Here is a 17173-nt window from a genome sequence, read left to right as displayed (position 1 = left end):
GGTGCATGTTCTAAAAAAGAGTTGTGCTTGGTAGGATAAGTACTGTAGTATTAGCAGAAGAATAATAGTGGCAGCAGCAGCAGTAGCAGTATTGGCAGTAGTAGTAGTAGTAGTATTGGCAGTAGTAGTAGTAGTAGTATTGGCAGTAGTAGTAGTAGCAGCAGTAGAAGTAGGCCTATTGGCAGTATTAGTAGTATTAGCAGTAGTAGTAGTAGCATAAGAGTAATAGTAGTATTAGCAGTAGTAGTAGTAGCAGCAGTAGTAGTAGTAGGCCTATTGGCAGTATTAGTAGTATTGGCAGTATTAGTAGTAGTAGCAGCAGTAGTAGTAGGCCTATTGGCAGTATTAGTAGTATTAGCAGTAGTAGTAGTAGCAGCAGTAGTAGTAGTAGGCCTATTGGCAGTATTAGTAGTATTGGCAGTAGTAGTAGTAGCAGCAGTAGTAGTAGTAGGCCTATTGGCAGTATTAGTAGTAGTATTAGCAGCAGCAGTAGTAGTATTGGCAGTATTAGTAGTATCGGCAGTAGTAGTAGTAGCAGCAGTAGTAGTAGTATTGGCTGTAGTAGTAGTATTGGCAGTAGTAGTAGTAGCATAAGAGTAATAGTAGTATTGGCAGTAATAGTAGTATTGGCAGTAATAGTAGTATTGGCTGTAGTAGTAGTATGGGCTGTAGTAGTAGTATTGGCTGTAGTAGTAGTATTGGCAGTAGTAGTAGTAGCATAAGAGTAATAGTAGTATTGGCAGTAATAGTAGTATTGGCTGTAGTAGTAGTATTGGCTGTAGTAGTAGTATTGGCAGTAGTAGTAGTAGCATAAGAGTAATAGTAGTATTGGCAGTAATAGTAGTATTGGCTGTAGTAGTAGTATTGGCTGTAGTAGTATTAGCAGCAGCAGTAGTAGTATTGGCTGTAGTAGTAGTATTGGCAGTAGTAGTAGTAGCATAAGAGTAATAGTAGTATTGGCAGTAATAGTAGTATTGGCTGTAGTTGTAGTATCGGCAGTAGTAGTATTAGCAGCAGCAGTAGTAGTATTGGCAGTAGTAGTAGTGACCTTTGAACTTGTGAAATCCTTTCTGAAAACAACTGTAAATATTCTACGGCACTTTACTCTGTTATACTTTGTAATACTTGACTCTCAGCTCTGATACTTCACTCTAGTACTTCAGTCTCTACTGCAAGGAAACCTTCAAAATAAGAGCCCCAGTTGAAGTTCAGCAGCTCCTCTTCCACCACTGTGTTTTACTCACACCTAGTGGCCACGTCGTGCTACTGCAAACGTGTCTTCACATCTGGGCTCCAGCTGTTCTTCCTACAATAATCCTCAGTGTTTGATGTTTATTTGGTGAAGAAATGGCAGACGTAACTCTACCTAAACCTCTTGTTTTGATATTTCTTGAACTATTCAACAGTGTTTCTGTGTTTGGTCTCACTTTATTTGGACTGTCCAGCGTCCCTGTCCGGGGATTTTAATGTGTCACTAATAAAATCTACTGAGCTTCAGGTGACGTTCACCAGTGTAAAAACAGTATGCAGGGTTAGAAACAGGGCAGGGGTTTGAGGTTATATCAGTCTGTAGAGCTTCAGAAAACAGACAGGAGGCAAGATCTTCCTCTGCGCTTGACTTAAAAAGGTGTTATGGTAGTTTGGTGTACCTTTCATTGCAGAGAACATAAACTACAGTCAGCTTGGTCATTTTAGGCTAAATAACATAAAGTGTGACTGTTTTGGGGGGAATTAAAAGGGATCAATCAAATCAACAAGTGGATTATTATTTGGGGTTTTTGTTGGTAATGTCTTCTTCATTATTCCTCTTTTTAAATGCATATAAATGTGCATGAGAAAATTGCTCTTTTTTTGTCAGATTTTATAATCAAAAGATCATTTGAACAATATTTTAAAGGTGCAAAAATTATGCAGCGTCACCAATCAGAAATGTAACTTGTGTATTCTTGTAATAAAGCATTTAAGAATCATCCAGTTACAGGTGAAATTATATATATGAATACTAAAGAACCAAAACTGTGACCACTAAAAGACATTAACACTTTTATTGTGAAGTTTCTGTGTTGCAGCTGCAGCATCCTTTAGAGGCGGGACATCTGTGTGTCTACTTCTCATTGGATAATTGACAAAGCGTCAGCCATCTTGTGGTGTATATAAAGGCAGTGCTGCCTCCTGTCCTGTAAATAAGCTGAAGAAGAGCTTGTGCAGTAAATACGCTGGTTGCAGAAAGTAAAGCCGAGTAAGAATATGTTTTTATCCACATTTTGGTTCTTGGTAACTTGAGCTGCAGTTTGGTTGAAGTAGTGACCTCACACTCTTGCCAGGTGTGACCACGATCAGAGCCCTTAACTAAGATTATACATGTTTAAAGGATCTGAACACGATGAGGAAAGTCCCTGAGGAGCGGAACACATGAGGCAGGTAAATGATCTGCTGCCCTTTTCTTTGATCAAACTTTAATTAGATCCATCAGACAGCCTGTCTTCACCAGAAAAACGGTCATGAGGGTTGAAATGCAGAAGCTTACTAACACTCATATTTAGTTTTTTTTTGTTAGGCTGTAACCTCTAGTGGCAGAAGAAGTCAGGTGACATACTATAAAGAGTGTCAAAGTGTAAGGAGGAGGTGGGGTGGATGGAGAGTCCAGGAAACTCAGAACCCAAACCAGAACCTTTTCCTAAACCTAACCAAGTGGTTTTGTTGCCTAAATGTTTTGTGACGCCTGACAATCAACCTCTTTTGTCGTTTAGGTATGAGGATGTGGCTCTGAAGCATGTTTCAGTCTGGTGAAGTTGCGGTTTCAGTATTTGTGTCAGAGCCAGCTCTTCAGAAAGAAGCTTCTTTTCAGTTTGGCAAGTATTACAAGTTTTAATGTAATAGGCGGAACTAATAAATAAAATTTTCTAATCACTTCTCATTGATTCATTAATTTAGTGACATGCGGCATTAATAACGTTCAATACCAACACGTCCTCGAACCTAAACGACAAAATAGGTCGATTGTCCCAAAACAACAAATGTATGTTGAAAAGCACCACATTTATGACAGGCATACACGAGCACTAGCAAGTAGCAGTCCAGCAGCAGGCCTACCGGACCTTCACGTGACCTTAAACACGCAAACGTTGTGAAAAGGGGTTAGTTTGGTTAGGTCTAGGAAAAGATGGTGGTTTGGTTTAAAATACGTGCATTACCTAAGTCATCTACGAAAGATAACTTAAAACATGTCAACTGTGACTTTCTCTCACTTTTTGTTTGTCCTGAGTTTACTTGACACATCTGCCCCCCCACCAGCTTCCTGAAGGCTAATTTCTACTTCTGCGTGGACTGCTCGCCGTCATGATCATTTATACTTGTGCGCTGGTGTCTGCGTTGCTCTGCAATTAAATCTGCCAGAAAAGAAGAAGAAACCCCTCCGCCAAAGCGCTATAGTTGGCGTTGAGTCAGAGTTGAAGAAATTAGTTTTTGTGTTGGAGTAAAGGTCACCATACACAACAAATTCCTCTCTCTCATTTCCCAACGCCAACAACTCAGGGGGTCAGCGGGAGTCCCTCGTAGGGATCCTTTCCATGATGTTGTCGGACACCCGGTGTAACAGTCTGAGCCTGTCGCTGGCAACATGAAGCACTTTTTGTGGACATAACTTTGAAGGGTGCAGTTGCCCCGAAGGAATACGTTGCAGCCAGTTCAGCTGCCAGATTCAAAACTCTTTGTACCTACAAGTCATTTCAACACCAACAGATGTGACAATACGTCCCAGGTTTAAAAATACCCAAATGACCCTTTAAAATAAATAAATTCCTAAAGGCACTTAAAGGGTATGGAGCCATACATATCATTTGTCTTTCCCTCATATTCATATTTGAACTTAGTTTTACTGTGATGTTTGAATACAGCGGTCAGTCACTCTTGTTCTCTGCTCAGTTATAGGCTACTTTAGATTATTATTATTATTGTCATAAGGTTCCAGGTGGTAAATGTTCGGTCTGATGTTGAGTTCTGGCTCAGGAGTTTTCAAATTCACTATTCAGTAAGTTTAGTTTAGTAGAAGTGCCTACATCTCTATGAAATATGAGCACAGTCTTCATGAAACGTCTTTAATATTAAAGGAGCGCTGTGGGCCTATCCACACTCTACAAACACTAGATGGAGCCGGTGTCCAAGAGTTGTAGCAAACAAAGTCAATGAAGTCCAGTTTATTTAGAAGTCCGGGAGTTGCAACACTCTCTACATCTCTGTATCAACATTATTCAGTGTTCTGTGTCCCTGGTGACCCCCACTCTGTGTAGGCAGATGTGTTATTATTAATTAGTTAGTTGTCATTTGACTCAGTTCTAATTTATTTAGTAAAAATGCATAATATGAGCTAAACAATTAGGGGCTCTAAAACCAGATTTTAACTCCGTGCTCCTCTGCAAATGGGGCCTCAAGATTATAATGCAGGTGTCACCTTGAGGGCCCATATTGTGCTTTAGTGGTGCATACTATATATATACATAATATTAACACGCACACATTTGCAGTTAATGAAATTACCACAAACCTAATTGCCACATAAACCTGGAGCCTTCAGGCCCCCTGAAGGTCTGGGGACTCGTGGCAGCTGTTTTGCTCAGGTTGGTGATCAGGTGATGAGTTTTATTTTCGCTCATGTGTTGAAACGTTGTTGTATTTAAGATGTATATTAAGAGGTATTTAAAGAAGTTCCATCTTGTAAAAGTCAAACTTCACATACCCTAGGCTATGTCAACACAGCTCATGTCTATAATCAATTCTAGATTATAAGAAATATTTGTCTCTTTCCCTCCGTCCAGTGCGCTTCGCGGCGGAGCACCTTCCCAAGTCTGGTGGGAGCTGCGGGGAGGCGCAGGGAGTCTCTGCTCCTTTAAGTGAGCGAAGAAACTCTCCCCTCCCTCGCTCCCTCTCCCCTCGCCTCAATCCCGGACGGCCTGCTCTGAAGGAGGAGGAAGCCGCTTCGCCGGCGCTGCGATAGGGATTTGAACGCACCTCCGCGCAGAAGACAGCGCCGCACGGCTCGGCTCAGAGTGCAGCGGGCGGGTCCGCGTCAACCTCCACTTTGGATGTAACCTGATCGGATTCGGCCCGGTGACTGAGCGGTTGGTTGTTGTCTGGAGCTGGAGGCCGGGAGCAGGTCAGGCAGCGTCTGCCCGGGGTGGTGCTGCTGTTGGCGGAGCGTCGCCGTCTGTCGGTTCCCGTGGAGAGGGGAGCGGAGCCTGCAGGGACCTGCTGCTGCTCTCAGGGTGTTTGTGCTTTTATCTCCACGGCTGGACTCGGATACACTCGTTACACACGGGATTAACTGATTAACGCTCCGGTACCCGGGGAGTTGGATGTGTGTTTTGCCCCGCAGGAGTCACCTGGAGTCCGGGCGGAGAGACGGGGCCGATGGCGCAACGGGTGCGTAAAAATCAACTTTTATTAGAGCGCGGAGACATAATGAGCGCGAGATTACGGTTTGACTTCAGCTGCACAAGTTTGACGTTCAGAGCAGAGATCAAGTCCAATAAACTCACTTTGGATTTGTGGAAAATGAAACAAAACTGAGAGAAAACTGGATTTCTACGTTTCAAATAATGAATACTTTATTTAAGACTTTATTTTGGAAATATAATAGTTTTTATTAATGCTACAGTTGTTTCTAAGAGCTAGCCTAATTAATATTAATCACTTTAATTTCACGATGATACAAACTTTCAGCCGTGCGTAAAATAAATAATTTAACTTTTCACTGCAAAGATTAAAGTTAATTTCATAGTTTTCTTTTCTTTTTTAAGTTATTTACAACCAGTTTGTACATTACAGCTTTGTGCTTTCTATAAGCACGCTTCCACACAAACCTAAACTTTAGATTTAGTGAATAATAACTGCAGCAGTGAAACCCAGCCACTATATATTCACTTTATGCTCATTGAGCAGAGAACGAAAATAAATGTCAGCCGCAGGTCAACATTTCTTAGAATATGTTTTATTCTAAAGAATCCCATCATTTGATGATAAAACGTGCTCTGATTTGTATTTTGACCTTTAGGCCTGTCAGCCGATGAATGGTAGGCCTATATGAAATGAACAAAACTATTTTTGACGCTTCATGTTTTTTACGAACTTGGCAAACTTTTAATCTTCAAACTAAAATGGAGTTTATAAGCTGAAGCTAGTGAGTAACTGTTCACACTTTCTAAAGAGGCTGTAAAGTCATATAAACGCATCATTTGTCCCGCACTCAGCGCAGTGTTTGGTGCGGGTTGGAGGCGGTGTGCGTGTTTGAGCTTCAGCGGAGAATAAAAACATTTAGTTTTGTTTGCTGATAAAAATCTGTTCAACACGCGCAGCCAAACAGCTCAATACAGGAGGTTTTATAGCTACATGAATAAAACATTTCTAATTTTAAAGCCGTTTTGTTCGCACAGTCTGTCCAGGTCAAAGTTTTTTTTTGTTGTTGTTGTTTTTTAAACTGTGTTTTATTGATTATCAGCGATCTGTCTAATTCCAGAGAATATACACAGAAACAACAACGATCCTCTTTACTCACAGCTACTTTTAAACTATAAAACTCTTTATAACCTAAATATGTGACATTTTATGGTCAGCCTTTTAATTCATCTAGCCTAATTGTTCCACGGTGGAGACCTATAGCTGAAAAAACAAAAATAAGGAAACCAACCAATCGATATATTTTTACAAAAGAAAAATAAGAAGAATAATAAATTCTTCTTCTTCAAATAAAAATCTATTCCATTTTGCTCACAAATCATTTTTTGGGCTTTAATAATGTAGCTACGCAGTCTGGAAAGTTTTGAAAACGTCAAACTTTATTATACAGAGATTATATTTAAATATAAGGTTCTTTCTAAGAATAAAATCCTATTTATGATATTGAAATTAAAACAGATTTTTGCTCAGGATGGCTCTTTTTTCTTTATTTGGAGATTAAAATGTTTACAGTCCTTTTTTATTTGAATTACATGTATATTTCAAATAGGATGAAATAAAAGCTCAAATACGTCTTTAAAAAGTAAAAACAAAATAATAAACTTCACTTGCTTCAGTTGAAATTTTTTTTTACTTTTGCTAAAATAGTTTTTTCTTTATGTTATGTTCGTAGAAGAAAGTGTCAAGCCAAGTTTAACCTAATGACTTTCCACAAAATCACTTCAGCTATCATGTTAGAAATAATCCTGTATAAAGGATACGACATACTAACAACATACGATATAGGTATAAACATTTGAGAACAATTCCTGTTTTCTTTCTGAAAATACAATCGATTTCATCTGTGTAGCTACTTGTTTTCACCACATAGTGAAGTCAAATGTTAGAAGTATGTACAGGGGGGGGGGGGGATCTTAATTAAAATTAATATTAGGAACACCTGAAGAAGATTTATAAAATTTAAAACCTACACGTTTGGGTTGACTCTGTCAGACGTCTTGTTTTAACTTACAGGTTGTTTTTGCATTCGACTGCATCATGTTTTAAAGTGTTCATGTTATTTTGTCCACCTCCTATATACAGTTTAAATGCATACACAAAAATAATTCCCCAACAGAGAGACTTTTTCAAGAAGCTTCAGGCTGTTTTATTGTTTTAGTTTTTCAGGAAAAGTTAACTTTAAATTTTATTTTTATGATTTTATCTAAAAATTGCTTTTTTATTATCGTTTGTGTTCTCAGACAAGGTGTCTAGACGTTAGCAGCTCTTAGGTTTTTCCAAACCATCACAGAATTGATCACGTTAGACTCAGTGAAACAGGGGGTGGACATAATAATAATCGGAACACCTTAGCAGTGCAGTCTGATATTTAAAACATTCAGTTTAGGGTTGTTTAAACGTCTTGTTTTAACGTTGTGGTTGTTTTTGCATTCGACTGCATCATGTTGTCAAGTGTTCATGTTATTTTGTCCACCCCTTATAAACAGTTTAAATGAAAAACGTAAAGACTTCCCCTGCAGAGAGACGTTGTTTAGTTTCAAAAAGCTTCAGGCTGTTTTATGTTTGATTGTGTGTTTCTTCGTTTTTTAGGAAAAGGTAACTATTTATTTAACCTTTTATTTAACCAGGAAGTCCCTTCAGACTGAAATCTCTTTTCCGAGGGAGACCTGGCCAAGACGGCACACCTTGGCAACTTGAACTTTAGTCTGAATTTTTATGATTTTTCTCTAAAAATTGCTGTTTTATTTATCGTTTGTGTTCACAGACAAGGTGTTCAGACGTTAAATTTTCCAAAATATCACAGTATTGATCACGTTAGACAAAATAAAACAGGGGCTGGACACAATAATAGGAAGACCTGCACAATGCAACAAATACCTAAACTTAATAAAGTTGAGTTTTGGTTGTCAGAGACGTCTTAATGTTGTTAATGTTAGATGTTCATGTTATTATGTGTAAAACTGCACAAAGTAGGATTAATCTTCTGCTTCATGATGTTTTCAGGTGTTTTCAAGGCAAAATAGTGTTTATTTATTTTTAACGACATAATAATTAGTGATTGTGATTATAATATTTTTAAACACAGACTGTTTAAAACTGATTATTTTTTTCCAAAACATCACAATATTTGTCATATTAGAGGAGAGAAAGAGGGTGTGGACATAATAAAGGGAACAAATGTAGTATTTGTTTTTGTTGACCCTATGAGAAGCGTTGACTCTTCTCTCTGATCATTTTAGATGATTCTTTCTTTCAGATTTCATTATGTTATTATATGTTAGAAGTATTTTATCTATCAAATGTTATTGGGGTCTATACACAGATTTACGTTTACATTATTTTTATCTAAAATTAGTATTGATTTGTGTCAGTTTGTGGCTATTTTGTATTCAGTGTTTTCAGTCAAGTAAAGTTAGTTTAAGTAAAGTCCATTAAACATCCTCATGCTGCTTATAAACCAGCTTGTTATCGTTCACATTTTGGGGGCGTTTTGACCTCATGTGAGGTCAGCGAACAGCACCTACAGAACAGCTTAAGAGGTCAGAGGTCACACATCTCTTATCTTTGTGTTTCAGTATGAAGATCTGGCCCACTATGGGCTGGAAGGGGTGGGCGGTGTGTACGGAGACCCACACCACCATCATCACCATCACCACCATGCCGCTGCTGCTCGCTCTCTGCAGGCCGTGCACCTGGCAGCCGCCGCCGCCACTGCTGGTGGTCCATACCCTCCACACCAGTATGCCCAGTCCACCCACAGTGGCAGCAGCAGCACGGCCGCCACAGCCGGGGACGCTGTCAAGAGGGACAGAGACGCCATTTATGGGTATGAGGAGTTTCCTTACACTGTAAAAAAAAAAAAAAAGAAAAAAAAAAAAAAAAGAAAATGACAAATATAGACTGAGGACAAAAAGCTATTTCAGAACAGTTTTCTTCTTCTTTAAAAATAAGTTTGTTTGTGTATTTATATGTTTGATTCATCTGTTTAGCTTCTCGCTGTTTGAGCTAAAAGCCTTGCCGTTCCATGCCGAGCTGAGCCAGACTAAAGTTATCTGTATGTAAACTTGCTGCTGTCGGTTCACGAGGAGGTGAAAACCAGTGGCTAGAGAAGTAAATTCTTTCTACTAGTACTAACTACCTCAATGTAAAAAATACTCCATGACAAGTAAAAGCCCTGCAAGTCCATACTCAAAGTATCAAAAGTAAAGGTCCTCGTTTTGCAGAATAATAACTTCTGCCAGTGTTACATTATCTACTCATTAAATCATTGTATTATTTAAAGTGCAAGGTTGAGCCAATTTTATTTTATATGACGAGATTAACTTGTAGCAATGCATACTCATTATTATTAGGTTTTGTAGCGGCATAAAAAGTACTATAGTTCCCTCTGAAATGTAGTAGAATAGAGGTATAAAGTGGCATTAAATCCAACATGTGAGTGCCTCAACACTGTACTGTTGTAAAAGTGCAGTACCTTTTCAATGTTACAGCAAAAAAGTGTAAAGCAAAGGCGGTTTCTTTCTTTAAAATTCATTATGTCCAACCCCTTAACTTTAAGTTTGGATGCTGCAACAAACTAAAAACATGAAAAAAGCACTAGTTTTGGGTATTTGTTGACTGTCAGAGCAGCAGGATCCATTTTGACTCCTTCAGCAGCTACAGTTGCTCTACTTGTTGCATCTGGTGTAAATCTGCACTGTAAAAACTTTGTCAAATCAACTCACATTTAATCACTTCATAACTGGCTAATTAGCAGATTCTTTTCTAAATGAATTGATTGATTGTAAGTCGCTTTGGATAAAAGCGTCAGCTAAATGAATAAATGTAAATAGTTATTAATTGCTTGTTTTATCTGGCCAACAGTCTAAAGATATTCAGTTTAGTATCATAGAAGATGGTGAAAAGCAGTAAATCCTCACGTTTGAGGCTGCAATTATTGGGACATTTAAGCCCAAAAAATGTTATTAAAATAGTTGCGATACATTTTCTGTGTCAACTCTTCGGGACATATTTACATGGGCACAATAATTAGATTATGGCTAACAATCAGAGTATAACTGCAGATGTTTGGAGTTCCTCAGGGTTTGATTATGTTTTGTATTTCTGTTTTCGCCGTATAGATTTCACCATGTTAGTGTTAAAGTGTGCCATGGCATCTCATTTAATTTTAACGCTAATGACAGTCAGTTAAAGCTTTTTGGTGAAACATTCTGACCTGCGCACCACTGAAAGTTTGCCTGGTGGATTTATAAAGCCAGATGACAAATCGCTTTAGTTAAAGCAGTCAAATTGAAACTTGCATGTCTCTGAATGGGCTCCTTATTATTCCACATTAAAATGGAAACAAGATATTCTTGGCATAACATTCAAACCAAGCTTTAATCTGTTATGAGACCGAACTACTTTACTGTTGTTTATACCAACTGCAACAGCCCGTCGTCACCGGAGAAACGTTCGTATAGGTCGACTATGCAGCAGCTTATAATCGCCCATGTTTATGTTTATTGTTAGGCTTCAAGTGGCAGAAGAAGTCAGGTGACGTAGTATAAAGCGCGACAATATAAGGAGTTGGTGGGGTGGATAGACGAGTCAAGTAAACTCAGGACTTTCACTCAGGTTTGAGTCCCATGTGGAAGAAAGTCAAAGGAGATATATTTTAAGTTAAATAACATTTTGTAGATGGCTTGCGTCACGTGACTTACGTAAACCTAACCAAGTTGTTTTATTGCCTAAACCTAACCAAACTACAACCTTTTGTAGATTTACCATTTGTTAAACGCCATGTGACTTAAGTCATGTGCCTTACGTAATGTGTCGGTCTTATATTTAGTTTTGGGACACCAAATGTCAAGTGTAATACCTGCTTTTATTTCTGTGTCTAGATTACTGCAATGTTACTTTTCATAGAGATCTATTGGGTGTCCCAGAGTCCAGTCTGTTCAGTTTACCAAAGCAGATCCAGTTACTGGAGTCAGCTTCACTATCTAATCCAAACTTTTTTCAAATTTAACTTTGAATTTAGCTAAGTCTGCTATTAAGCTTGCCCTTGTGTGTGTTTTCTTTCTTGTATTTAACAAGTGGGCACCTGGTTCGTGTTTCATTACAGATCCAAATAGTGCTTCCACCCTCTGGACACGAGTGTCCCTCTGGTGGTGCTGTGCAGATAGTTTGGGTTTTAATTGTCCAAGTTTTATTAGATTTTTGCCTCCACCCAAGTACAGTATTTGTTTTCCACGTTCCGCTGAAGAAATCGTCCTTACCATAGAAACTATTGACCTTGTGTTCTTATCCAAAGTAAGTGAGGACACTGGAAAGAGATGATTAAATTAAACTCAATCAATGTAAAGTCCTTTTTCCATTCATAAAAGTGCTCTAAAGATGATAACCGCTTGAATGTTTGTTGTGTATTTTTAGGACCGTTTGAGGCTGCAGGAAACTTTTGCGCTCTTTTTTTGCAGTTTGAGCTGATCCCTCCTCCCCCACCCCTCTCTCTCTCTCACTCTTTCTCCTGCAGACATCCTTTATTCCCTCTGCTCGCACTGATTTTTGAAAAATGTGAATTGGCAACCTGCACACCGAGAGAGAGCGGCGTTGCCGGTGGAGACGTCTGCTCCTCGGACTCCTTCAACGAGGACATCGCCGTCTTCTCCAAACAGGTACAGAAACATGCATTTCATCCACGTGTCAGTGTTAGTACAGAACAGATCTGCAGGAACATGAAGCGCCAACTCTGGATCAATCCTCTGTGGGCCCCTACTGACCCCCCAAGTATTCCACTTTTAGTGCAGTGTGTATATATTAGCCTGTTGCAAGTTTTACAATTCAAAGAGAAATATAATCTGCATTCAAACATTCTGTTAAAATAAAGTATGTATTAGCAGCAAAATGTTCTGTCAGAAGTAAAAGTATTCTCTGTGCAGAATACATGACTGGATTATTGTCACTGAAGCAAAATGTATTTAAGTAAAGTTTATCTGTACAGCACCTTTCACAGATAAAATCACAAAGTGCTTCACAATAAAATACAATACAACAATGTCAAATACAATAAGAAAATTTAAATACAAATGGAAAACATAGAACAAACAACCATAAAAACCCCTCATCTAACTAAAAGCCTGCTTGAATAGCAGCGTCTTCAGTTGCTTTTTAAAAGAATCAACAGAATTCACACAACGTAGAAAGGGAGGCAAAGCATTCCACAGCCTAGGTGCCGCTGCTTGGAATGAATGATCCCCTCTGGTTTTAAAATGAGTGTGGGGAACCACTAACAGCCTCTGACCAGATGACCTCAGACTACGGGTTGGAGTATGAAACTGTATCAACTCAGAGATGTAGGGAGGAACTTGACCATGCAGGGCTCTAAAAGTAAGAACCAGGATTTAAAATTGAATTCTATACTGGACTAGTAACCAGTGAAGTGCTGCTAAAACAGGTGTGATGTGTGCTCTTTTGTTAATGTGAGTTAAAAGCCTGTTCTGAACAGCCTGGAGACGGTAAAGCTCCTTCTTGCTCAAATAAGTAAAAAGACTGTTACAGAAATCTAAACGAGAGGAAATAAAAGCATGAATGATCATCTCTAACTTATCCTTTGACACCAGTGTTCTTAATTTGGAAGAAACAGTTTGACTAGTTGTTTAGAGTGGTATTCCAAGGACATCACTGAATCCAAAAACAACACCTAAGCTCCTGACGCTCGGCTGGAGAGACGAGCCTAAGTCACCAATTTGCTGCTTTATGTGAGGGATTCTACTTTCAGGAGCGATAATTAGTGTTTGTTTTCTTTGAGTTCAACAGCAAGAAATTGTCATATAACCACTGTTTGATACTGGTCAAGCAGTTTACTAAAGAAGACAATTTATGGAACTCAATTTCCTTTATTGAGCAGTACAGTTGAATATCATCTGCAAACAGATGGTAAGATATGTCACTGAATTGACTGATTATCTGTCCCGGAGGAAATCTATACAAAAGGAACAAAAGAGAACACTGAGGGCCCCCACACAACAACCCCGCAGTTTCAGACATAATCTGATTCATATAAACACTAAAACTTCCGAAAGAACAGAAAGGTAGGATGAAAACCATTTTAAAACTGATCCAAACATCCCAACCAGATCATGTAGTCTATTTATCATAATATTGTGATCAATAGTATAGTAGTACGTGAATGCGTAAGCACTATAAGATGGTACATTTCTAACCTATTTATATTTTGTTTAATCTATAACAATGCTTCACATTTTATAAAATTATCATATATTAAGCAATATTATATTTAATAAGCAAAGTAACAGCTGTCAGATAAAAGTAGTGGTGGACAAAGTAAAATATTTCCATCTGTATTGTAGTGTAGAAGTATGAACTGGCATCAAATAGATACTAAAATAAAGTACCTAAATACAGCTGAGTAAATGTTAGGAGCGGCTGTGGCTTAGAGAAAGAGCATGTCGCCCACTAATCGGAGGATCGGTGGTTTCATCTCTGGCTACTTAGTCTGCATGTCCTTGGGCAAGATACTGAACCCCTCAAATTGCTCCCGACGGCTTTGTTTGAGTGTGTGTATGATTAGTTTCTTTGAATTGACGAGCAGCTGGCACATTGCCCCCTCATCAGTGTGTGAATGGGGTGAATGGGACATACTGTGTAAAGCACTTAGAGTGGTCGGAAGACCACTGTTTACCATGTTTACCATTAGTAATTCACTTGTGTTGGTGTTGTGGTGCATAACAGTCAAAATATACAAAGTGAGAACTGCCAAAGAATCAGAAATATATCAAATGGAAATGTAAAATAAATTTCAACTGAAGTGAAAATAGTGTTTAAAATCATGAGGATGAAATGTGCAATTTATTTGGGCCACTCTACATGTCGGGGCCCAAAATTATGTAAGAATGCAGGCGTTGGCTTAAGGCCCCTACAATATGGGTTTATATTATTCTTAAAATGTACATAGGATTATCAGTTTGTCTCCTGAACAGAGATGGGCAAGTCATAGCTTGGCAGCTGTAACTAGCAGGTCTGTAAAGGTTTGGATTTCTGTTGAAGCTGTGTGAGTGGAGCTGTAGTGGGACATACTCAGCATTTTAAGAGTTTGGATGGTGTTGTGTATTTCTTTTAATCACCTTTCCAAAATCCACTAACAAGAACAAAAGTTTCAGAAATGCATCAACAGTTTGTTTATCCAACCGTTCTCACTCCCAAGTCATCACATATAGATGCATGGTCAAGAGCCATAGTCGTCAGTTTGTGACACACTAGGGATCCCTTTACCCTCATAGTTCAACGCATTGGGGAAAGCCCTGTAGCGTTTTTGACGGTAAAGGTAGGTATGATATTTAACATAAAATACTAAGTAAGGAGGTGGTTGGGATGGATGGAGGGCCAGAATCCAGACTTTGAACCAGGAGAATGGAGTTTGCATCCCGTGTGAAACAAAAAGTCAATTATTCAATATCAATATTTTTAAGTTACGCAAATTAGGTAAATTGCGGATGATTTGCAAATGATGTTAGTTAACTTACGTGTTAACTGACCTACGTAGTTATTTTAACCCAAACCAAGTACTTTCTGTGCCTAAACCTAACCAAATTACAACGTTTCACGACTTTAACGCGCCGTTTTATTATTAAAGTGTAACCGGACTTGCATATTTGTTGTTGCTAGGCGTTGCTAACTTGAGCGTTGAGCCTGAAACGTCAAAAAATTATGCTAAAGGGCTACCCAGGGCTTTAGTAAGCGACGCCAAAGGGCCTTGACCAAGCATCAATATGTGACGAGTCGGGAGTGAGAATGTGTTGGTTTATCTGCTCTAATGTTAGCACGCCAGGCTAACTAGCTTACCACTGACAATAGCGTTAAGCTGGCCGCACACTAAAGGATGATTGTCCTATGAAGTTTACCGATATTCGAGTTAAGGCAACTTTCACCAAACACACTGATTAGTGTTTAGTGAAATAAGAGTTGATATTACATTTAATCGAACTTAAGACACTAAGACTTACTCTTGCTCTACAGTGCAATACAAAAATAACGTCGTTTCTTTAAGTCTTCATACCTTCATTGTTGAAGATGCCGATTTTCTTTTTACATGGGCCTGTTAGCTTTCGCATCAGTCATTTAGCTTGACATCATATATGTAGCTGTCAAGTGCATATTTTTTAGTGTTTCTTGTTTTAAAACAATTCATCTGGACACATTGAAAAGTGAGCTGGAGACACAATTTCCAACCAACTCATGGCGCTAACGCTAGCTTATTAGCTACAGCTGATAGAATCTAGCGATTTTCGTCGTTTCAGCTGGCAAATTAAATCGATAAAGACAAATAAAAATGCTGCTTTTGTCTTGCTCTATCTGAAATCAAAGACCTATTGTTTCAAAAGAGTTGGTAAATCAAACAAACTTTGTCATTGGGGATTGGGGCCCCAGGACGGTTGTCTGTGTTGTGTGTGTGGTTGGTGTTCTTCTTCTTTCTTTCTTTCTCTCCGATAAAAGTCTTTGGGCAGCAAATACTGCTGGACGAAAACTCACCAAAATTGTCACGTAGGTTGCAAATCGGAGTATCCATCCATCCATCCATTGTCAACCGCTTACCCTGTGTACAGGGTACCCTGTACCCTGTCGCCAGTCCATCGCAGGCCACACATAGACAGACAACCAGTCACACTCACATCCACACCTAAGGGCAATTTAGAGACACCAATTAACCTAGGCTGCACGTCTTTGCAAATAGGAGTCTAAGTTTTCTATTTTATTTGGATCCCGTGACACTTTCTTCTTATTTTTCTCTGCTTGAAAGTGTTTGTGCATCTTAAACTTTAAATCTTGGAAACGGTAGTCAGGTACATATAAAATCAAGTTTGCATTTCAGCAATTCTTTGATCACTCAAATCTCTTAAGTCATCTGTATTTGTTCTTCTCCTCTATAAATGTAAAATGTTGTTTTTCGCAACTCCCGCTCGCTGTATTGATTTATAATAATTTTTCTGTTTCTAGATTCGATCAGAGAGGCCTTTATTTTCATCAAGCCCAGAGCTGGATAATTTGGTGAGTTACTAGTACTATTATTATTACACTGTAATTATTTTAAATACTATTATATAAAGTGTTTTTGTTTCCCTGTACATTTTTATCATTTGTTTTGGGGTTTTTTTGTAGATGATCCAGGCTATACAAGTGCTGCGCTTCCACCTTCTGGAGCTGGAAAAGGTCAGAAAAAAACAGTGGCCTTTTTACTGATTAGACTGTAATTCAACCAACATCTGCCGTTTTAACAGTAATCATGCTGCAAATCCAAGTTTAAACCTGAACAAAAACCACTGTAATCCTATATTAGCCCTATAATATCGGTGTGTTTACATATTTACATTTATTCATAATCTTTGTTTGTAGTGACCATTGAGATACTACTGTGGTCTCTTATGGAAAAATGCTATCACTGTGTTAAGACAATTAAACAAAATAAATTCCTTTTCTTATTAGTGGAACTGTCATTACAACAATTAACAACCTAATTATTAGGTTTTTTACGTGAGATAGCGAAGATAATCCAAAAGAAATGAGCAGTCAAAGAATTTGTGTTGCCATTATGTCCATTATGGGAGAATCCAGTATTCACAGCTGCAGGGAAGACTCTAGCAGAAGGCTAGATGGTAAAGCAGTAGTGAATAATGAGATTTAATGAGCTTGAAGCGAATTTCGGGCTTAATGATTTGTGTTCTCT

At 38.5% G+C, this 17173-nt stretch overlaps 1 protein-coding gene across 1 annotated transcript in view; it reads left to right on the top strand.

Annotated features, from left to right (window-relative positions):
- The first annotated feature begins 2220 nt into the window (after nt 1-2220).
- meis1a (Meis homeobox 1 a) overlaps nt 2221-17173 on the top strand; it is a 61288-nt gene continuing 46335 nt past the window's right edge. The window contains exons 1-7 of the mRNA XM_046046790.1: nt 2221-2239; nt 2372-2421; nt 4815-5418; nt 9027-9277; nt 11966-12107; nt 16447-16497; nt 16609-16659. Coding sequence (XP_045902746.1) covers nt 5407-5418; nt 9027-9277; nt 11966-12107; nt 16447-16497; nt 16609-16659 — 507 coding nt within the window. The 5' untranslated portion in view covers nt 2221-2239; nt 2372-2421; nt 4815-5406. The remainder of the gene's footprint in view (nt 2240-2371; nt 2422-4814; nt 5419-9026; nt 9278-11965; nt 12108-16446; nt 16498-16608; nt 16660-17173) is intronic.

Source organism: Micropterus dolomieu, linkage group LG01 (genome assembly GCF_021292245.1).
Source record: "Micropterus dolomieu isolate WLL.071019.BEF.003 ecotype Adirondacks linkage group LG01, ASM2129224v1, whole genome shotgun sequence".
Taxonomy (NCBI): domain Eukaryota; kingdom Metazoa; phylum Chordata; class Actinopteri; order Centrarchiformes; family Centrarchidae; genus Micropterus; species Micropterus dolomieu.
The sequence above is the reverse complement of the archived record's forward strand: the minus strand, read 5'-3'. Positions and strand labels throughout refer to the sequence as shown.